General features: G+C 40.7%; 1 protein-coding gene across 5 annotated transcripts in view; it reads right to left on the minus strand.

Annotated features, from left to right (window-relative positions):
- The window catches only part of DYM (dymeclin), a 177,682-nt gene that overhangs the window by 60,923 nt on the left and 92,503 nt on the right, over positions 1-24,256 (minus strand). For 4 of the 5 annotated variants that reach the window (XM_080973461.1, XM_080973462.1, XM_080973463.1 and 1 more), the window contains exons 15-16: positions 15,961-16,125; positions 4,151-4,253 (exon numbers count right to left, since the gene is read on the minus strand). In XM_080973461.1, the coding sequence (XP_080829587.1) occupies positions 4,151-4,253; positions 15,961-16,125 (268 nt within the window). The remainder of the gene's footprint in view (positions 1-4,150; positions 4,254-15,960; positions 16,126-24,256) is intronic. The other variant, XM_080973465.1, reaches the window with a different exon arrangement.

The following is a 24,256-nucleotide window of genomic DNA, read 5'->3' on the forward strand; positions in this document are numbered from 1 at the left end:
TCAGAGATTCTCCTGATGGATCACAAGTTGTGAAAACTCTGTATAAAACAGGCCCTTACACACCCTTGGTATCCGAGCTCTCAAAAGAACTGCCTACGTTCTGTTAAAATGTTCTCATGAAACTGTGATGTTTAGGAATTTCCACCAAACCAATCCCATTCCACCCTAAAGTAAACCAATGTTACAGCCTGATTCCATACATCTTTACTCAAATGTTCCATTGGGATCAACAGGGCTTACTCTCTGGTAGGTGTGTCTTGGACTGTGGCCGGAGTTTGTATCATGTGGTCTAGAACCTAAGCATACTGAAAACTGTAAACTCAAAAAGGAGAGCATTCCTTCCCGAAATCCATGCATTTATAGTATTGTTAGTTTGCTTAAAAGATGGCTAACTTTTATGCTATCATTCAGACACACACCGCACATGTCAAACCATGTAAGCGGAAATTAAATATGACTTCTAAAACACAAGTTGCTTTAAGGAACTAAAATAATGTAAGGGAGTAATTTAGCATTTACCAATGCATAAAGACAGTAAGATTACTGGTTTTTTGCTTATTTGCAGGAGGAATGAAATGAAGGGCTATTTATATAGTACTTACTGCTTTGGCTATAATCAAATGTAATAACAAGATAGAACCAAAACAATCTTTTTGTTGAAACCACCTTTGTAATACTACTTTTTAATAACCCACCTAATGGCCAAATTAGAAGGACCCCAACTGAAGCCATTCATCCCACATAAAATAAACAATTATTTTTCTTCTTAGCTTTGTTTTACCAGCTATATTATTTCCAGATGATGTTGGGGGGGTGTTTTTCAAGAGTTAGATGCTTAAACTGGCAGCTGCTTTCTATTTACCATAGACAAATATAAGATGAATCAAAACTGGAGCCTTCCTTGACTCCTTTATGGAGCATTAGCTGAGAAAGAAAGGGAAAGAGAGAAGCATCTCACCCAACAACTACATAACAGGGTTATTTAGATTATTTATCAAGGGGAGGATACTGAATTACATCAAGAGTTCTGGGCCTGCCAGTCAGATTTGCACAGTACAGTGGTACCTCGGGTTAAGTACTTAATTCATTCCGGAGGTCCGTTCTTAACCTGAAACTGTTGTTAACCTGAAGCACCACTTTAGATAATGGGGCCTCCTCCTGCCGCCGCGCCGCTGGAGCACAATTTCTGTTCTCATCCTGAAGCAAAGTTCTTAACCTGAAGCACTATTTCTGGGTTAGTGGAGTCTGTAACCTGAAGCGTATGTAACCTGAAGCGTATGTAACCCGAGGTACCACTGTATATAAGAAAAAAAATCAGTGCTCTGGCAGGAAGGAAATTAACTGTGGTCAGAAATCTATCATAAGCGGACTCTTGTTCACCGTTTCAACATGTCCACTTTAGTTTGAGAGGTGGATAAATTTCTCACACCTCAGTTAATACTGAAACCTGTTTTATTGGGGTGAAACATCATGATAAAGCTTTGGATTTTCAGATATAGGAGTACATACCTCTGCACCCCCTAGAAGAAGCCTCATATTATGGTCATGTGATGTCCATTATTGGGCAGTCACATGATCTAAGTGAGACCTAGTTCATTTCGCTAGTTGTGGAACCTCTTTAGTGGGGCAAAAGACAAGGAGTATACACTTGTGGTATCTATGAAGGTATGGGGATCATGGGCCATGCCCAGCTTTTAAAGCAGGGAATATATAGGAACTGAAATTCAGCAGGGGCTTTCCTTAAAAAAAAAATCTTGTTATTGAATTCAATAACTTAATTACAACTCGACAAGCTAAAGTTAATAGCGGAAAACAGAATTATTATTATACAATTGGAAAGCATGTATATTGTATAACTATTTTGTTTAACTTCCAAAAAATCAGCAATAGGACACCAAATCTTCATGAACTTTTAGAGTTTTTCCTACCCTAACAATCCAATCCTATGTGTGACTCCGTTTTGTTGCTTGCGTCCTCTGGTATTAGGAGAGGGCTAACCTCCTCCCATCCCTCTTAAACAGATATTCCACTGACATTGTGTTTTGAAGGGGCTTTGCCTTTTTATTTGATTATATTTGCTGCTGTATTGTTTTAAAATTTACTGTTTTTAACTGATTTTGCTCTCAGTCCCTTTGAGTTTTTCCAAAAGAAAAAGTAGTATACACCTTTAAAAAATACAATTGTACCTTGGATCCCAAATGCCTTGGTACTTGGACGTTTTGGCTCCTGAACGCTGCAAACCCGGAAGTGATTGTTCTGGTTTGCGAACGTTCTTTGGAACCCAAACGTCGGATGGGGCTTCCGCGGCTTCTGATTGGCGGCAGGAGCTCCCTGCAGCCAATCAGAAGCCGTGCTCTGGATTCCAAACGTTTTGGAAGTTGAATGGACTTCCGGAACAGATTCCTTTCAACTTCCAAGGTACGACTGTAAATAAAAACAGAAGACTCGTCAACGAGAGCTATTTCCAGAGCAGCCTACATAGGACTGTAGCCTAAGGAGGAAGTTCCACTGAGCTCAGATAGACCAACCTCTCAGTAGTAATGCTTATAACTAAAATATCACAACATGGCAAAAGGAATTTTGTAGTTATGCTAGTGTGATGTTATGGCTTATTTATATACTGCTTTTTGGCCAAAAGGACCTCAGAGCTCTCTCAATTCACTGACAGACAGTGTGATGTAGTGGTTGCAGCCTTTCTCAAACTTGGGTCCCCGGGTGTTGTTGGACTACAACTCCCATCATCCTTGACTACTGGTCCTGGTAGCTATGGATGATGGGAGCTGTAGTCCAACAACATTTAGGGACCTAAATTTGAGAAAGCCTTGGTTAGAGTGTTGACTAGAACTTGGGAAACCCAGAGCTGGATTCACCTTTTGACTCCTGTTAGCAGAAGCCCTGTGCTTTCCCCCCATTTCTCGCCTACCCCTGGCAACTGACATCAATAATCCAAATTAACCATTGTTGAAGGGCAATAAATGAAAACCAATTACATGCATATGTACATGAACAAATACACAGTAATAGTATAATCCATTTCATACAGTTGATCGCACTACTTTATGTTAATTGACTCTGGCTTATCGCTGTTGCTTTATAACTGTTTTTACATATCCCACTTTGAGCATCTATTTATTATCCATTTAATTTAAACACTTCTATAAAATGCATAATATTCTTAAAAATTCTAAGTGGTCTACAGTCTAAAAAACAAATATAGAATTCAAATGAAAACACAACCTATTGCCAAAGAAGCAGCAATATTTTAAAAACAACATAAAAGCATATAAAACAAAAATTCAGACAATTCAAACATGCAAAGCAGGATCTAGTTTTATATTTTATATGTCAGGGAGACCCTAGGCACTGGGTTTTGAGACACTGCCCTACTCTGTAGGGTTTGGTGTTGTGAGTAAAATTTCCCCAGGTGATCTGAGTGATCTTAAAGGTCTAAACAGTGAGATACATACTTTAAAAATTATGTATATTTTAAAAATTAAAGAATATATAGTACTTCAACTTTGTTATCTTATATACAACCCCATATTTCAAGAAAGGGTTAATATTAATGTGGCTTACATAGGACTCCTCTGTGAGTTTATGGCTGAACTGATATTTGAATTGGAGACTCCACAGATTATAATTTAAATTCTTAACTCAATATACCAGATCTCATCAGCATTCTGGTAATGGCAGGTCTGTACAACAAACATTTGGCATATCCAGAGAAAGTGAACGGCAAACAGAATATGGCTATTATCTGACAATGTTCTCAACAGATAAAATCTTCCTGTGTAAGAGGTTACTCCAAATTGCTTTTGCTATGTGTGGATGGATGCGGGCTAAAAGGCAGCCAACCAAAATCCTGCCCCCCCCCCCCCCCATAATGGCAATCATACTCAAATGTTCAAGAATTGCAAGCTGTCAGACTAAAGTAAATGTCTTGGCTACGAATAGCTGTGGTTTTTATTTTGCCATTTGCAAGTGCATTTTTTTAAATTTTCTCAGTGAGTTTCAGACATGATGTCACCAGCAGAGCTTCCTATACTTTGGTGTTGGTGGTTGCCAGGTTGTCACACACTTTGATAGACTTCTGCAGGGTTAGGAGATGCTATTTTGACCTGTTCCCTTAATCACTAAGTTTGGTACTCACATAATCCGGAAGCGGAGAGTCATCTGAAGCAAGGGAACTTCTCAAGGATTGTGTGGCTTGCTCCAAAACCTTGTTGTGCTTTTTTGACAACAATGAAAACAAACTGGGGAAGATGAAGAAGAAGAAGAAAAGAAGATTTGCATGTTTATGTCAATTTCTAAAAAGGGTTGTATAAAACAAGACTGCCGATTAAGAAGTGACTCTATCAAATTGTATTGTACATAGGCAACTTTTAAAAAAAGTTTATGAATTGAAAATGGAATTCAGTAACAGACTGGCTTATTTTCATAATGGAACATTTTTTAAATATTTCACAAAACTGACATTGTGTTTTGACAACCAAAAAGAGTAAGTAAGTAACCACTAAGAGCTGATGTAGATGTAACATAATGCTGGCTCGTAGCTACAGCTATTTAAAATGCTATTTCAAAGTAGATTTATATGTTTATATTTCGTGGGAATATGATATTTACGATGTAAAGATCTAAAGCAAGTATTTTTTGTCAGAGGAAACAGGGAAGAATCCCTTGAGTCATCTTTAAGATAACACTATCAAGCAACTGTCATCAGGTATTATTTTAAAAATTGTATACCATCTTCCTATAACATATTCATGGTGGTTCATAACAGAAATAAAAATACACAAGCATAATCACAAAAACATCAATAGTTAAAACAATTCAAAAGTAAAGTGAGCACAGCAACAGCCTACGAAGATAGCTCTGCAAAAAAAATTATGGAATAAAACTGAGTGCTGATGGGGCCAGGCAGACCTCCTTTGGGGAGATGGTTCCAAACCCTGGGCACCACAGCTCAAAAGGCCCTGTCTTGGGTACCCATCTGCCGTATTTCAGGTGGCGGGTGGGCCCAAGGCAGGGCCACATAAGAGAAGCAAAGTTGTCAAACAGACTCAAATGAGGGAAGGCAATTCTCCAGGTCCCAGGCCATTTAGGGCTTTAAAGTTCAAAAACTACACCTTGAACTAAGCCCAGAAACAAACTGGCAACCAGTGAAACTGGTACAAAATGGGTGTAAAATAATCTGACCAACTGGTTCCATTTCGATCTCTGGCTGCCACTTTTGGAACCAATTGTTGCTCTTGGATTGTCTTCAGAAGACTGTTCCATGTGCAATGCATTAGAGTAGCATAATCTGGAGGTAACTAGAATATGAATGACAGAGGCCAGGTCTGTTTGTTTGTTTGTTTGTTTGTTTGTTTGTTTGTTTGTTTGTTTAAAGGGTGCAGTTGGATTATAAAATGCTGGTAAAAAGCATTGCTGACCGTCACTGCTACAAGACCCTCCAAGGTGCCAAGCTGGATCCAAGAGTTTCACTTGCATCACTATGAATACTATCAACCCTACTTACACACCCAAGAAATACAGCACACTTCTGCACACAGTCTTACTCAGGCTGCACTTTATCAAACCACACTCTTTAGAGTATTCCTGAATACCGCAGAGACTTGAATGGAAGCTCTGAGATTTTTCTCTAATTTTTGATTTACAGATTGTTGATTCTCTTTCTTACGATCTATATATCACAATATAGCTCCAAAAGACAGAGATATGTTTTATTTAGTTCTTTGTTCACTGTAGTTTAAATAAAGATCTAACATTAAAAAACCCCAGGCCTAATAATATCCTCAAACCACAAATGCAATTCCCACATGCACCATTGTGAAATGTGCATAGCATTTCAGGGGCTTAACACTGACATAATTTATGGGCTATTCATTTATACAAATCCTTCATGTAATTCAGTAGTGACTGATCACAGAAGGCTGCCTTTCTAGCAATTAATTTTCTAGATATAGTGAGTTCTAGATATAAATAAGCACCTATTCCTTAACCAGTATGTTTTGCAATTAAAGAAAAGTAAAATGATCTATTTAACTTATGTCCTCCCCAAAGTCACAAGAAACAGTTATTGCAACACATGTTCTATAAACATAAAACTATTAAAGAGTAAGCCACAATATTACTAAGTCAACGCTAAACAACATTTGAAACCCAGAGAGGTTTGAACCTCCAACTTGAGGGCAACATGAGCACCTGCACCAGGATAAGACAGGAGATTGTCTCTAACAGTCTTTAGATATGATCCGTTAGTTAAAAGCTCTCATGGCAGGCTCTCTGTGGGTGCTAAACAGCAAAGGGCACCCTTGGCTCAGCTACAAGCTCACCAAGACACTTTCAGGAGCTGAATCGGTCAGGTTTAAAGGCTGAAGTTTTTTCTTCATAGCAAAAACCTGGTCAGTTTCTGTTTTGTGTCCTGACACCTCCGAGATGTGCAAGGGAGATGTAACATTCCCAAATTGCCTATCCATGGTTAGGAGATCCAGAGTATGCCAGGGGTTCACCCATCTTTCTTCCTTTTCTTTTCAAAGTTAACCATGGGGCAGCTTTTTACCTCCTTCAAACAGCTAACCATGGTCAGTGTTTACACTGAAGCAATAGGCAGGCGGTTAGCTAAACAAAAAGCCACCTGCAGTGGCCAAAATCAGTTCAGATCATTTGCTGCTCTGTATGAGAACAGAAAAGTGCCAAGAGAATGCAGCAAAAAAGCATTCCAACCAAATATGAACCCAATGATTAAAAAAACATGCTGGTTGACGCTCTTTTATATTGGTTCATGCTCCACCAAGCCAGGAAATTGGAAGCTAAGGCTGACATGCCCCATGATCAGTAATGAAGTTGTGCAACGTCACAATACGTGCTTACTTGCAACTTACCCTCAATACATCCACTCTCAGGCTCAAATCCAGACAGTGTTGGTGAAATGTCTAGGACCAGCAAAAAAACCCCTTGTTGTCCTGTATTGCTTTGTTAGAGTCTTCCCAATAGTTTGGGAAACAGAGCAAACAAAAGCGGGGGGGGGGCCCTCTTTGGTGAGGGGTTACAGTAAGGGGGTGGCACATATGCCATTGTGGGGTCTTGTCCACTGAGAAAATTTCTCAAGTTTACAAATATGTCCACACACTCAAAAAGCTTGGCAAATTCTCATTTAACCACTGTACTATACTATCATATTCCATAACTAAAGGAATAGGCATTGCACATGGCATCCAGTATCTGTTCCCTATGCAAACACTGTAGTCCTGGCAAAATGGTCACTTCAAAAATGAATCTGTATACCCCTGCATTATTTATTCAGTAGGTGCTGCCATACTTTAATAGAGCAGGAACACCATAATAACTTTCCAACTGCTGCTCAGAATTTCACCAAACTTCAAACAAACAAAAATTTCACCAATGAATGACTGCCACCCTCAACAAGCCTACATCAATAGCTTTCACTGAAATCGGAAGGAAATACATGACTTGCTTAACAAGTGGTGTAAAAAGGGTCAAAGTGCCAATATTCAGGACTTTCTAGCATGATCGAGATATGGCATTTTTTACTGGATCAGTTTGATATTTGTCACATTTGTAGTAGACCCCACTAGGTAGCTCATGTATGCCAAGTTTCAGCTCAACAGGTTTTTGCTGTTGTTGGTATTTGCCTTGTGCCCCTTTGATAAAATTCAAGCTGGTCAGAAAGACCAAAACAGCGTCCTGATTCGTGTTAGAATGGCTGTGCAAGCTTTTCCATCTTTAAAACCACCATGATCTTTAAAACAAAATATCTGGTGCCCAAGCAGCACACTAATTAGATTTACATTGTTTTCAATTTATGTGGAAATTAACCTCAGTTCCATAGCCGAAACCTGATACAGCCTTTGAAAAACTGAAATAAATCACTGAACAAAAAAGTTTCTCTTTTGCAAACTAAATTAACCTATGTAAAAGTTTATCATAATTTTCAAGAAGAATACATCAATAGGAATCAAAGGTAGATTTAGGTGTCAGTGTTGACATACAATGATAAACAAAATAGGGCTCTGGATCATACACATATAAATCATGGTCTTGAAAGTTAATGGCCCGTAGATGCCCCATTACTGACTCTTTGCTTAATTCACAATAGTATACAAGGATAATGCCCCCCAACTATATTTTGTATGCCCCTGTTGTTTGAGGCTCATGTTTGTGTAAAGCAACCTTACCAGGTTGAAAATCAAACTGGTTAGAAGGGAACAAATTTCACAGCTTCAATTTACTGTGCATAAACCAAACTTAAACACCAACAATGAAAACTATATGGAAAAACATCATGGGAGTCCAATATATATGGGTGTGGGGATTTTTATTCCAGCTTTTTAGCTTAACATCTTATCTGAAAGAAGGCTAAGACCTAGCCCTGACTATGTATTTCAATAATGTGATGTAGATGAATCACTGCACTGGAGAAGCAGTAGGAGGCATCTGAAACGAGATTGTGGAAGCTGGAAGAAATCTATGGGCACTGGGAACTAGGGGTAGCCAACAGAACGAAGTATTAGGAAAACAGTATACCTATCTTGAAAGGAAAGAGGGAGAGATTGTGCTGGGTTCAATGTTTAAGGGAAGAAACAGATAAAGGAGCTATGGCGGAGATTTGAAAAGTCAAGGAGGGGGAAGGAGGTATTTCCTCTGCTGGGACTGGTAGATGCCAGAAATAGTCAAAAGAATGCTGAAGATCTTGCTGAGGCTGAAGCTGTTTGTCCTAATCTTTTACTAGACCCCTGGTGTATTTAAGAAGTCACCTCTTTTTTTACATTTACTTGTACCCTTTAAGGAGAATTCACTGAGTGAAGGGGGCTTCTGCGATGGGGTGCAACAGGGGTATGTATGTATGTATGTATGTCAAGCAGCAATTGAAGTCAAGTTCATCAGGCAAATTTAGTCCCCATGAACAAGCAGCTAACCTCAGTGGCTGATGAGACCCTACAAAATAAAAAGTAATTCAGGGAATAAGCAAGCAGGGGCTGCATACTAGTCTTTTGTCATGGCCAAAGAAGGCTCTATTAGAAAGTTTGCTCTTTAAGATACACTAGTAAGGTCAAAGAGCACACATTTATACTGTAGTATTAGTATCTATTCTTTAGAAATAAGACTATCTTTCTAGAGCAGACAGGCTGTCATTTTATCCCTTTCTAAAGCAGGGCATGCAAAACCAAACTCCATTTGAAGGACTTAAGTCATGCAGTACAGATCTGCCCTGCTGCACTAGGGTGAAGATTCTTGCTAGCTACTATGTGATACAGTTGATAAACCAAAAAACATTCAACAGTGTTTCTCACCCAATTAGAATGAATCCGCTGCCCTAAATCCCACAAGAAAGGTCTTATTTCAAAGTCTACTGGATTAGTCACTCTATTAACTAGCTGTTCTTTTCCTCTCACACTCATCTTTCTCTAAATAAAAAAAATCCTTCCAGTAGCACCTTTAAGACCAACTAAGTTAGTTCTTGGTATGAGCTTTCGTGTGCAAGCACACTTCTTCAGATAGTATCTGAAGAAGTGTGCTTGCACACGAAAGCTCATACCAAGAACTAACTTAGTTGGTCTTAAAGGTGCTACTGGAAGGATTTTTTTTATTTCGACTATGGCAGACCAACACGGCTACTCATCTTTCTCTGTGGTTCTAGCAGGATTCTTCTCTTTGTTTTTAACATGTTAAAGTACAATAAAGTACAATACAAGAAATGCAAAAATTCAGAAGCAAGGTCTACTAGTTCACATAAATGCTAACTATCTAATTCCCCTCTCACTAGTACTGTTATGATTATGCATACTTCTTAAATCACTGTGAGAGAATACATTCCGAAACACTGCACTCTAGGATGAACGTTAAGTCACCTGTAATGTAAGGAGCCTTATCAAATTTAAAATACTGCAGTGTCTTACAATACTGAAGCTGGGCAGAATATGGACTGCTCCTGCCATATTTTGTGCAAAATCTATGGTGGAAACAAGGAGGCTGTGTGCGCAAAATAATAATCTGAAGAAAATGTAGTTAGTGATCGACACCAGAGTTCATAATTTCTTGGCATGGACTATAACGCTCAATAAAATGTGATGCTAACCTTAAATACAAGGTGATTATTATGATTCCTGACATAGTATTCTGCTTAGATTTTAATCCAAGCCAAAAATATATACTCTTCTCTCCCTCAGATACTGACAGCAGGTAGAGGTGAATTACAGGTCTCTCAAGTTATCTCTTGCTCTCCTTTCACCCATCCCTGGTGCCTGGAATGCTGCAACAGCTGCAATCCAGACAACATGGGGAAGGGGGCGAGGGAAATACCCCCTTCCTGTCACTACAACAGTCACCCCTGCCCTGTACAGAGGTACATGGTTTGAAAAAGGAGGTTCACAGGGGCATGGGGAGGGATTCTGAACCAATTAAACACCTGATTATGTCATCAGTGGTGATCAGGTTCTACCTGGCTTAGCTCCACCTCTCAGTCACAGCACTGTTACGGCTGATGCTGTCCTCTCCCACAAAGTCTACCCACAAATCCACACCATACCCAACCCCTATCCTAGCCATTATGTGCAGGGCTCTAGTTCTGAAGACTCCAGATGCCTTGTGCCCAACCTAGCCCAGGTTGCCTTAATAAAGCATGGGCAGTGGATTAGAAGGTGCAAAGGGGCTCAAAATGTGCAAGCCTTTCCTTGTGGCAGCTGTCCCAACACAACTGCATTTCAAATGGATACTTCTTGTAATACGAATACTTTGGTTTATTAGTGCTTTTAAAAACCACATTACTCTTTGTTGAGTCTATTGAGTTAGAAAGTCTAGCTTTTATTTTGAGAATCATGTGAACCTTCACAAATGATTGAATTCTGCTGTCATGTTGGCAATCCAAACGTTTTGCTGTATACCATTTTTCCCCTTAATAAAGAGATCAGAATTTCATTTCATATTAAAATGTTTAGTTTAAGGACATTAGTGAACACAATCCACAAAGGTTCCTACATGCCTGAGCTTCACTTCTCACAGCAAAGAGTTTACATGACAACTAGCCTGCTCATAACTAAGTGGAGTTTAGATTTTGTTTAAAAAAATTAAATTTGCCTCTCTGCAAAACCTCTGGATTGAATAGCTTTTTAAATATATATATGAAATGAATATGTTAATGGAGACTGCCAACCCACAAATATAATCCTGGGCAATGTATTGAAAATAAGAGTTTCTGAACTGACACCAGTCTTTGTTACACTCTTTAACATGCAAACTTGAATTAGTTTCAATTTTCAGAAAAGCATTGTTTTTCAGAAAATATTCATGTTAACTTGGAACAAAAGAGTTATTGGTTTAAAAATAGGAAGCACTGCCAGAAGATACTTCATGGCTCACTTGAAATCCCTCACACACAAACTCTGTTTGTGCTTCAGCTGCTGGTGCTTAAGAACCTTCGGTCTATGGCTTGGTTCGCACTTAATACTAATCTATGTTTTGTTAAGTCTAACCAACCATGCTTTGTTTGAACGTGCAAATCCATTCAGTGGAAGAACTGTGGGTTGTTTCCGCCAACAGAACACCATGTGAAGCCATGTTTGTGTTGGCTTACACTGTTTGTTTTAATACTTGTTTATCATTATGTTCAAACCAAGCAATCTTGCTTAACCATAGTTTGTTTGGCCATCCCAGGCTTCTTGGCTCTTCCGTTGGCTCATGGTTTGCAGAACAAACTACAGATTAGTGTTATATGTGTATGCAGTATCAGCTTTCCCCTCAGTCTGGTGCCCTCCAGGTGTTTTGGACTACAACCCCTACTAGTCCCAGCCAGCACAACCTGCCATAATGAAGGATATTTTGCTGGTTAATAATAAACATCAAAAGTGGTAGAATCAAATTCAGTAATCAATGCAAGCTGATCAACAAGTAATAAAGTATATTAAAATAAACAAGGCTAAATCTGTGAAAGCTGGGGAAATTTAACTGAATTAGTTCTAGCTTTGCTTTGCTTGTTTCTTCTTTTTGTTACCTACTTTGAGTCTTTGGGATGGGGTGGGCTATAAATCAATTTTGTATGCAAAAGGGAATTTTCTTGCACAGAATCATCATTTCTAGCCTGCTCGAAATGCCCAAGATTTGCAATATGTTTATAACATTTCTATACCACTTTACACAATTAAAAAAACAAACAAACCTCTAAGTGGATTTATAAAAGTGCCTGAAGTGAATAGATGGCCAGACAAATGATGCTCAGCACATATTTTAAAACAACCCCCTTTTAGGGAAAATGCTGTGGCCCCCAAAGCACAAGATTAGTAACATCGTTTTAAAAAATGCAACCTTGCCTCATACCTTGCCTTTGGCATGATCATGTTTGAATTACTCAAAGACATTTTTTTAAGAGACTGAATCTGTTGTGTATTAGGGAAGTCACATTGTGAAAGTAATTTGATGCCATTGCTTTCTTTCTGGTAGTACCTACAAGGCACTGCGAAAGCAAATTTTAGTATCCAGCCTCAGGCAAATACTGCAGTACAGAATGAAGACTGCAAGCTAAAGATAGGAAGCAGAATATTGTAACTCATAGCTATATACTATGTACATATAATAAAGGGGCTCATGGGTGAGCAATATAATCCTTGAAATATTTATTGCAAATATTGAAACAATGTAAGCAGTCAGGCACACAGTTATGTGTAAGAACAACAGATTGGTACAGGACCTTTGTACGTAACTATGCGTTGAACTGTGGACAATGTTGGCTTGGATCCAGACTTTGCTACTGCCAGTAGGAGCATCACAGAGTGATACTCTGCTCAGGGGATCCTGCTACTGGTGGAAGCAGAGGCAGGGGTGGGCTTTTGCCAATAGCCCCCCCCCCCCCCCGCTGCACTCTGTTGCACTCTCTGGAGGATTGGGGAACGGGGCAGGGGGAGCTGAAAGGCTGGGGGAATTGCGGCACCCTCCCTTCTCCCTTCACATAATTGTATCAAAATACAGAGCACCCAGGAAACTGATTTTATAGCAAACTTCCTGTGAGCTGCCTTGTACAAGTACATGCACCACAATGTCAGTAACTCCATCTACTGTGATCAAACAAGCAAAGAGGCTAAATACCTTTGATGATCAAAACAGATCATCCAATGAATGCGGAAAAGTGCACAAGCAAAAGACACATAGCAATGCTTTTATTCGTATGACACAAGATAACATCACTGAAAGGGAAGGTGTGAAACCTTATCTGGTTCCTGAAATTCTGAATGTGAGCAATCAGCAGAGGCATTTGGCTCCCCTATCAAATGTTTCCTAGTGTTATTCACTATTTATAAAGTAAGGCGGGAACCAGGAAGCAGGAAGTAAGCATGGTTTGTCATGTTCCATGTTTTACTTACAAGCTAATGGAGGGTTAGGGTTAACTCTTTCCCATTAGTCAATTATAACGTGAAAGTAGCTATTTTGGGGGGAAGCATTTTTGATACTCCTCCCCAACATGCTGGGGGAAGTAGGGAAGTCTGGCTGGGAGACATTTGAAGTAAGAATGGTTGTTATAAACTTTGATCATCTTTTTCCTCTTTCTCATTCACTCTCGCAAGTACATCTGCCCGATTCAAGTACATGTGGGAAATTCCACTGCCCAGTTATTTTGTATTTCTGTCCCAAGGTTCTATATCTTCAATTTATATAGAAATTTTTGGATATTCTAGTACCTTCGGGTAAGTTCTGATGCTTGATACCAGAAAGAAGTTTATAGCCAACCGTTTTCCATGCATCTTAATGCTATAACTATATGCACTGAGCAAGAGAGTTTACATTTGGGATGTCTTACAAGACACTCTCTTCAGGGAACGGCCAGTGTTCCTAAGGAGGCCCAGGAAGAAAATGTTGCTCCACTTATCATTTCTTCATCCCCATACTGGGCACTGCCTATCAAAATATGGGTTGAAAGATTTCTTCCTAGCCATCCCACCATCATTTCTTCCTCTGTTCTTTTCCTTTTGCTGGAAACCAGAATTTTGGCTGGCAGTTATGACAGCACACAGATGTGTCAGGATCTGCCCTCTCAGCAGCTCACCTTCCAAGCAATCTGCTCTCTGCCCAGGTAGTTAAATGCAAGAGGTGGTCTTCATTCTGCCTCCTGATGCAGCAAAGCCTGCGATCCAAGCCTCAAGCTCCTTCATTCCTAAGCATGCTTCTTTGAATAAAGTTTCCTACTCTTATTTTTAGTCTTATTCCCTTTACTGTAAGCCACCCAGAGAACTCTTTTCTGGGGTGGCATACAAAATCTGAAAATAAGTAAATAAAATCACTCCCACAAACTAGGTTCTCATCTTCGGTTAGAAGACTACTCAACAGTTCCTTCTGTTCTAAGAGTGGAAAAGTATTTAACATTGCATGCCACATTTTCCTCCCTTGACAATCAAGCTGGTTTTATTTATGTTTACTGTATGGTCTCTGCGCCATTATATGCTTGCATAGCCAGGACACTGTTATTTCCATTCTGGATGTTCTCCATGTTCTGATCAAATTTTGTCATGCAATTTTTCCCATCTTTCCCCCAACATTTTGGCACTGGTCACAAAACATTAAAGAATGTGTAAAGCTCGTGTAGCATGAAATTAAATGTACTATTTAAATTGTTCTTTGGGGGTAGGCTCCTATGTATATTGCCTTCAGCATTTCAACAAATTGGAGAGGCGACTCAGAAATGCTGTTAGGGTTTTATCCCAACTAATGCCACCGCTACCTCACGCCTGACTTGACTATGAGACAGAAAAGTTCCAGAGGCAGGATGAGAAAATATATAACAAGCAACAAGTTTTGCTCAATCAATCTCCGCACCCCTGATTTCACCTTTCCTGAAACATGCACCCTAGGAGCTCCAGAAAAAAGAGAGGCAGTTAAACTTGACCTGGTAGCCTAAACCAAGTTCTAAATCTGCCTAACCACTTAAATCCAGCTGTAACTGCTGGCATTTTTCCACTAGTTCAATGAAGGAAAACATGATGCAGGGGCTACTGTAAAACAATGGCAGCCTTGTATCTTATTTCCCCCTCTTCTCACACTAGTCCACTTCACATGTTGCATGTCGTGTGTAGAAAGCAGGGCTGTATCCCTAGTCCCACCCTTTTCACATGTTAGCCATTCATGATAAGGAGCAGCAATGTTTCAGCAGTTGCTCACATAACAGGGCAGGATGTGACGGGCACCAATAAGAGGGTGAATTCTTGGGGTGGGACAACTTCCGTTCCACTTGTGACAGTGGCAGCTGTCTAATGTGATTCAACCACATCATGTGGTGTCAAATAGAGACTTCCCCTTCCTCTACAGGTGGCAGCCAAAACATGGGAGCAAGGAAACGTATTCCTAGATATTGTGGGAGGAGAAGCATATATCTGGAGCTGCTGTTTTAAGAGTAGCTCCATATCTGTCAAAATGTCTGCATTCGTTCTACATCATGATAGGCAAACCCTGTTCAGGCAAACTTCTCTGCAATGATTCATCTTCCCATTCAGGAACTCCCTGGAGGTTTTCAGAGGTTTTCTGGGTACCCCGGAGCACAATTTGTAAACCACTGCTTTTCTGCTGCATTGTACCAGTTCACACATGGTGATGGTGAGGCCTAACAGGCCCACTCCCTCTATGACCCGAGAATGAATTTGGGGACGTGTCACAGAATATTCTGCTATGCTAGGGGCTCCACAGGTTACTAAAACATGTACATATCCTGTGTATGGAATATTTGCAAAGTAAAGCCATGCTCAGCTTATGGAAAATACAGCTTATACTTTTCTATTGTGAACCCATGTTGGATCTGCAATTTGTACCCCATGTATTATGGAGACATAAAGGGGGGTTGTTAGTAAAAAGTTACTGGTGATCCAGAACCAACCCCCCCCCCCAATTTATTTCCTTCAACATGCATAGACCAGTCACACGGTGCATGCAGCATGCAGTAAATGGACAGCAGAGGTTAATAACCTGGAAGCATAAGATCTGAGAATGTGAGAACAAGTTAAAGACAGCAGCTCCTCTCCATTGTCACTGAGGCTCGAGAAGCAATGCTGCAGCGTAGAGCAGTGGGAGTGGGGAAAATATAGTTTGTCCAAGACATATACATATCTCCGCAAGTGGCGGCAGGTGTAACTGCAAGACAAGGGTAAAGGGAGGGAAAAGGGGTGGGGAGGAAAAAGAAACAGGAATTTTCCTTTAAGAAAGCTACATCCAAACAAGTCAGTGGCAGATGTCAAAGAGCAAAGCAGCAGTTAGAGAACAAAAATAAAGTTGCAAAGGCAGAGAGGGTGGGCAGTCTCTACAACAACCCAGGATGATTTCATTAGTGACGCAAAGGAGGTTGCCGGCTTTGGCAGGGAGGTTGTGTGTAAACACACCAATGTTTGTGGATTTACTTTTCGGGAAAAATTCAAACCACCTTTTCATGAGACTTGAAGACAAATGCTCTTGTGCCAAGATGTAATATAAAATGTTATGGGAACAGTCACACAGCTTGTGTGGTTTTACGCAAACTGCCATCTTCAACTAGAGGAACGAAAAGGCTGAGCTCATTGCTGAGTGAATGCTTTGAGGTTCTCACAACAGCTTTTAGAAACTTAGCAGTTAACAATAACCCAGTTTACCACAACCGTTAGGGAGTTATGGGGCTGCTGAGTCCTAGAGTCCGTGAATCATCTTAGTACTTTTAAGTTCTAGAGTTTTGTTTTGTTTTCCAGTGAATATCCACTTCTATCTTCCTGCTGCACAAACAGAAGCTTCTTGGGGGAAATCACTCAGACATTTGACTCTGTTGTAACTGATCTCTCTCTCACACATACTCTTCCAGTTCCCAGGATTTGTCACACTGTAATACAAGCAAGAAATAGAATCCAGAGAGGGCCTATTCAGATAAAGGAGGGCTGCATAGATAGGAGGAGCAGCACACAAGTCTCAATAGCCAGGTCATGTTCAGGGAGCAGCTTTAACTCCCAGCCCATTCATTTGTTATCCCAGCCCAGTTGTATTCATTTAATTTCATCCATGTAGAAAGGTGCCTTATAGGAAATCAGATCACTGGTTCATCTAGATCAGTATTGTCTACATCAGCCTTTGCCAACATGGTGTCTCTCCAGATGCTTTGGACTGTATCAGATGGGAGCTACAGCCCCAAACATTTGGAGTGATAGGGCTAGCAAAGGTAATCTATACTAACGGGGCAGTGGCACTCCAGGTCTTTCGAAAAGAGTGGGTCCTAGCGCTTCCTGAAGATGCTGGGGATTGTACGTGGGACCTTCTGCATCCAGAACAGCTCTACCGCTGAGCTACAGCCCTTCCGCCGCATAAGCGACTGGCTGCTAATTATGGAGGAAAGAAAAGCACTGCATTTGACCCTGTGTGACTTAGCCCAAGCTGATACTGGCCTCTCAGGATGAAAAATGCAGGGCTATGCCAACAAGGTCAGCTTGGTCCTCAATGCTCCCATTAAGTTCCATGGGATACAGCTGAGAGGCAAGTACAGGAGGACCTGCTTCTCACATCAGGATCTGAGATAACCAGGGAGAAATTCAGCTCTTATTCCAAGTATAGTCCTGCACTTTTACCCATCTAGGAGAATGGTAGCCATTCATTCCTATGGAGAAAAGCCAAGTGCTGTACTTGGCGTTGGGGTTGGGACATTGTTGTAGTGGAGCTGGTAATGAGGTTGGGGACAGGACTGGGATTCTCTGTCCCTTTTCTGTCAATTATCTTGACGTTTTGGAGGCTTTTTGATTTATTACTAGCTTTATTTATTGCGCTTTGTTGCATGTTTTTATCTTGTGAGCTGCCTCAAGAGGACTTTTACCCTTAAAGGAGGCATAAAAATAGTTCAGTAATAAGTAGCATCACATCACATAGGCAGAGCTATGGAAAATACCATATTTTTCGCTCTATAAGACGCGCCAGACCACAAGACGCACCTAGTTTTTGGAGGAGGAAAACAAGGAAAAAAATATTCTGAATCTCAGAAGCCAGAACAGCAAGAGGGATCGCTGCGCAGTGAAAGCAGCAATCCCTCTTGCTGTTCTGGCTTCTGTGATAGCTGCGCAGCCTGCATTCGCTCCATAAGACGCACACACATTTCCCCTTACTTTTTAGGAGGGAAAAAGTGAGTCTTATAGAGCAAAAAATACGGTCTTTGATTGCCCCAAACTTCGGTTTAGGCTCCCCACCCCCCTAGTTATATTTTGTGAGTTTGGAGCTATAATCAGTGGAATGTTGAAGTTAGTCCCTAGGTTTAGCAATTTAAATGGAAATTGGTGTTTCGGTCAGGCAACACTTCTCCACACCCTCAGGAATCAAGGCCCGTATTGGGTCTTTTGCTCTACCCCTCTGGCTGCCCTCATGACATGCAGAAGCCAGCACTGAAGCCAGAAGAAGTTATATTTATCTTGGTGGGATTGCCCTGACTGCAAAACTTCTCTCTCTCTCTCTCTCTCTCTCTCTCTCTCTCTCTCTCTCTCTCTACTTCTCTCACGAATAAAATATAGGCTGGGTTCATACACAAGGTTCAATATGTGTCTGGGCTTTCTGCAAGGCTTCTTAAAACAACCAATTATTTTGCTTCTTGAAAGAACATTATGTACTTAATACCTGCATTTTATTACTAAAATTTATGAAAAGGAAGTTATTAAAGAATAAAAGGCACTTTCCTAGAAGCATTTTCTTCTTCTTAACTCCCAAACCAACCAAGAGGATGCAGCAAGGAGACATGTGCTACACACAGCAGACTACAGGCTACACATTTTCCTCTTGCAAACAGTAAAATTAATTCCCAGCTCTGTGGCAGTAAAGCATTGAAATGTTTGATATCACCATCTAAAAAGTTAGCATTTGGAATGTCTGGGTAACTGGAGCCTGGGAAATCAACAAGTGTGGTTTAGAGTTTTCCTATTGAAAACAGTTGTTCTTACTTAAGGATGAAACTCTGCCATTTTTGGAGATAATGAAACCAATAAAATATCTCTAGCGCCTTCTTAGTGTATAAAATTTTTCCAGGGTTATGTGCAGTATAAATCTGAAGAGTTATTAGAAAATAAAATATTATCATCTGTTCTATTAAACCAAAGCGGTATCAAAATTCTTTATGTTTTTGAACTACCACTCCATGAGATCAAAGATAAGATCCAAGAAATGCACAGCCAAACCAATATGAAAATAAAATCTCCAGAGAATAATTTTAAAATATTAGGACCACTATTTTCAGAGACTGAGTTAAGTGCAACCAGTCTGTCAGTCACACACCAGTTACTCAAGCACATGCATTCATGTAGTCTTAAAGGGATAAAGCCATACAGAGAGAACATGTTTGAGATCTACAGCACCTCTGTTAAGTAGGTACATTTGTTTGAAATGTGGATTTCTATTCAGTTTATCCTTCTCTCACCTTTCATACTTGTTTAAATCTACAAGAAACAGCTGGGGGAATCCATGCATAGCTTTTCTGCTGAAGTGTCACCAATATGCTCACGACACTCAAATCTACCTCTTTCCATCTTGATTCCAAGGAGGCAGTAGAGGTATTTAATCAGTATCTGGCATCAATACAGGAATGGACAAAGGTGAGCAAGCTGAAATTTAATCCAGACAAGATGGTTGTGTTGCAAGGTGGGAGTTCCGCTAATTAAGGATTGGTTGCATAGCCTATTCTGGATAGAGTTATATTTTCTTGAGGATCAGGTAAACAACTTAGTAGTGCTCCCTGGACCTAGTGCTTTCCTACAATACTCTGGGGTTCCCCCTCTCTCTTTTTGGTTACAAGCAGCTTCAGCTGGTTTACCTTTTCATGTGAAACTGCGTACAGCACTGGTCACTGATGCCCTAGTGATATTCAAGTAGGATTCCTGCAGTTCTCTCTACATTGGGCTGCCTTTAGAGACAATGTGGCAACTGCAGGCAGCTGGAAGTGTAGCTTCCAGAATACTGACTGGAGCCCAGACCACATAACATACATCTTATAGAAGATTCATGGCTGCCTATTTAGTTCTTGGCTCAGTTGATAAAGTGCTAGTGCTAACCTTCGAAGCTCTAAATGTCCAAGGACTGGGCTATGTCAGGAACTACATTATCACTAATCAACCTGCCCTGACTTTGCTATCAACTGCAGGTGTCCTACTCTATGACCCATCACCACTAGAGATTCAGCGGACCAATATATGGGATTGGGCTTCCTCAGTAATAGCACCCATATACCAGAATGCCCTCCCACTAAATTCAGCTGGTGTGTTAAAGGGCAATTTGTCGAGAAAGGTGTTTATATGATTTCCATGTGCTGTTTCTATTCTGGTGCTGCTGCCTCACTATTTTAAGTGTACTTTCTGAAAAACCACTATTTATTGCTATGTGTTTTCCTTTGCAAGCCACTCTGGGCACAAGCAGAATACATGCTTAGCACAAAAGCTAACAACACTGACAAGTAGACATTTGATCCTTGACATAATGTGGAATGATTCTTATTCCTTCATGGACATAACACTGATGTTCTGTGGTGTTCTTTTTAAGTTTTAGAGGATCATGTTTCAAATAACTGTCGTTAGCTGCCCATTAGGAGTGGAGGTGGGATATAAACATTTTAATAAATGAATAAATACTGGGAGGAAAAGCAAACTACTACTGTTAGAAGAGCTACTCAGACTCAAAATTTAAAAATATTGAACTAAGGGTCCCTTCAAACATGATAATTTCTAATAGAGAGATCAGGCTCTGTGAAGCCTAAAGAAAAAAGTGTCATTGTTTGAAATGTGGTGAGAAGTACACTTATCAGGCAGCTAAGATGAGGAGCAGTTGAGTAATCAATGTACTTATTCTGAAAAGATTCAAGAAGATTGTTACAATTCTCACACAGAGATCTAAGTGGCAAAAATATACCTAAGTTGATTAGTGGAACACCACAACCCCTTCTCAGAGGGAAGGATGTCTGCCAAGTTCTTCTGGCGCTCCCTAGGTAAAGGTACCCCTGACCATTAGGTCCAATCACGGATGACTCTGGGGTTGTGCGCTCATCTTGCTCTATAGGCCAAAGGGAGCCAGCGTTAGTCGGCAGACAGCTTCCGGGTCATGTGGCCAGCATGACTAAGCTGCTTCTGGTGAACCAGAGTAGCGCACGGAAACACCGTTTACCTTCCTGCCGGAGCGGTACCTATTTATCTACTTGCACTTTGTTGTGTTTTTGAACTGCTAGGTGGGGAGGAGCTGGGACGGAACAACGGGAGCTCACCCTGTCGTGGGGATTCGAACTGCTGACCTTCTGATCGGCAAGCCCTAGGCTCTGTGGTTTAGACCTCAACGCCACCCGCTCCCTAGTCAAGGGTTTTATTTGACAAAGTAAGGGGACCATTATGACATGGCCAAGCAAGTCACTTGAAGTTCACAGACCACACTTCCTGCCAAGAGCATCAGTTGTGCTTTTCCCCTTGAAAAAGGCAAGCCACTTGGGTTAACCCTGGTGTGGAGAGGAGCTGCAACACTGGCTCCTCTTGCACAGCCCCAGGCTTCTCACTTTACCAGGTGGTGTGAGAAATAGTAGTAATACTGCAGCTTCCAAACCACCAGAGTAAGAACTCCACTTAGTGTGTAAAAAAAATATTAAATGCAACCCTTGCAGTACTCTCCTTTTTGAACGATAGTGACCTCAGATAGCGTATGTCAGTAGCAGCAGGAAATTCAAGCTGCTCTCAAGTACTGAAGACAATGAGCTGATGAATCTGGAAGCCCCTGGTTCAAATCCTGTCACAAATTTTAAGCCACACTGTCTACCTAACCCCACCTCCCCACACCTGCAATATGGAGTTGTTGTACAATTAAATGAATTCATGTGAAGAATTTGAAAGCTTGAAAACATTATGCAAATGTTAAGAATGATTATTAATAAATCTCAAATACTTGTCTTTCAGTAGTTAGCATGCTGGGGAGAGAAAACACGAGGGTAGCATATATAGAACTGTACTCATAAAAAGTAAGGTTTTGATTTGCAAGTCTTCTGCACATACATGCCATGTGTGTCAGCTCAGTGAAGTTCTCTGAAAACAAGAGCCACAAAAACTCAGTCTCTACTAAGCCTGATCATAATATTTAGGTCATATTGTTTCAGCTGCATTGTAAGACCACCACACACACACACACACACACACACACACTATTGTTTGCTATGCAAAACATTTTGGGTCCTAACCACTCCTCTTAAAAACGTAGTTGTCAGGTTGACATGTAACCTGACTTATGCCTTCGTAAAGTACCACAGTGAAAGTAGGGACTTTTAGAAGATACTTAATGTGCAGAATGCTTGCAAATTGCACACATATGTACAAAGGGTGGGTGATGATCAGATGTGGAGGTTTTCAATTTGCCCTGTATTGTGGTAACCCACATTTTGAGAGCAACCCATGGTGATGTTTAAAAAGGAGCAGCAATAAAAAAGTCCCGTAATTGGCAGTGATGGGGCGAGTTCTTCACCATGCAACCAGTTCCTTGAGGCCAAACACAACATTTTTCAGATCAGAGGCGGGGGGGGGGGGGAGAGAGAGAGAGCTTGTAGAAAAGCATGATAGGGAATATAAAGAAGTTTTTAAGATTAAGGACATGCGGATTGAAGAGAGACTAACATTTGTGCCAAGCTATGGCCTGGCCACTGGAATCCTTGCCCAGGGCTGTCTACATTGGGAACTACAAATGTAATGCTTACCATTATTCATTTTAAAATTTTATTTCTACCCCATCATTTAGGGAAAGCTCTCACAATGTGTTCAGAGTTTTATCTTCCTGCGTGTAGGTTAACAAAACCTATCTGAGTTCTGCCCTATACGCTCTATTGTTTTGCGTCCCATGATGCAAATGTGGTAGAGGCACATGGTAGATCAAATGCAAGAATGCACAAGCCCCCAGGGTATCAGCATCTCCAGTTAGAACAACCTCAGGGTTAATAAAGACACGAGCTTTGGATTTGCTTCGGCCAGTCAGAGCAAACCATACTATGAGAGATCAACAGCCTGAATCAGCATGAGACAGCTTTGTAGATTCATTACTAAGAGTGAAATTGTTAATCTCACCCTTCTTCCAAGGAACTTACAGAAATGTAGATGGAATTAAAGGTAAAGGTAAAGGGACCCCTGACCATTAGGTCCAGTCGTGATCGACTCTTGGGTTGCGGCGCTCATCTCGCTTTATTGGCCGAGAGAGCCAGCGTATAGCTTCCGGATCATGTGGCCAACATGACTAAGCCGCTTCTGGCGAACCAGAGCAGCGCACGGAAACGCCGTTTACCTTCCCGCTGGAGCGGTACCTATTTATCTACTTGCACTTCGACATGCTTTCGAACTGCTAGGTTGGCAGGAGCAGGGACTGAGCAACGGGAGCTCACCCCGTCGCGGGGATTTGAACCGCCGACCTTCTGATTGGCAAGTCCTAGGCTCTGTGGTTTAACCCACAGCACCACCCGCGTCCCTCATAGATGGAATTATTCTATTTTATATTAACAATAAAAGAAGGCAGGTTACGCAGGGAGCAGAGTACAGGCTACATTGTTACCCATAGAGCCTCAGGGCAGAGTGAGGCTTTGAATTCTGGTCTCCTCAATGAAAATCTATCACCATTCCCAGAGTGTCTCTCCCTCTATGTAGATTTTAAGAGTCCCTAATTTTGTTATTACCTGGTTTTTCAAGTTCCCCCTTTGTCACAAAATGCCAACAGAAAAGTGGTTTCACACTGGTATACAGTACTGCAACTTCTTTGCATGAAACACTAGGATCCTTAATTGGCCAGCTGGCAAAACAGAAGTTTGAAATCCTTATCAGGTGTGATATAAATAACTTATCTTGTGCAGTAGCAATGGCAGCAACAGGAATACTGGCCCAGAGATATACTTTATCCTAGCAACATGTGGTTAGCTTAGAATATGACACCCATAATTCTCCATTTCTGCTCAGAGATACCTAATTGGTACAAAATTTATTGGACTCCCATTTTCATTGATTTCCTACGGAGTTAACTCTCATACCTCCAAATCACTTTGCTTTTCCTTTAGAAAGTAAGCATCCTGCCTATATTAGTGTTTTGTCCATCTGACATACACCATAAATTACCTGGCAAGGGCAAAGTTATTTTTGTGGCCCCATTACACTGCTTAATGTACTTGGTGCTGAATGATGGTTAGATATAAGTAGAACTGTTCTACAGCACAAAAAATATGGCATGGCTAGTTATACAAAGTTTTGGGGTTGTTGTTGTTGTTGTTTTTGCTGCTGCTACAAAA

Source organism: Podarcis pityusensis (genome assembly GCF_964106645.2).
Source record: "Podarcis pityusensis genome assembly, chromosome: 11".
NCBI lineage: Eukaryota > Metazoa > Chordata > Lepidosauria > Squamata > Lacertidae > Podarcis > Podarcis pityusensis.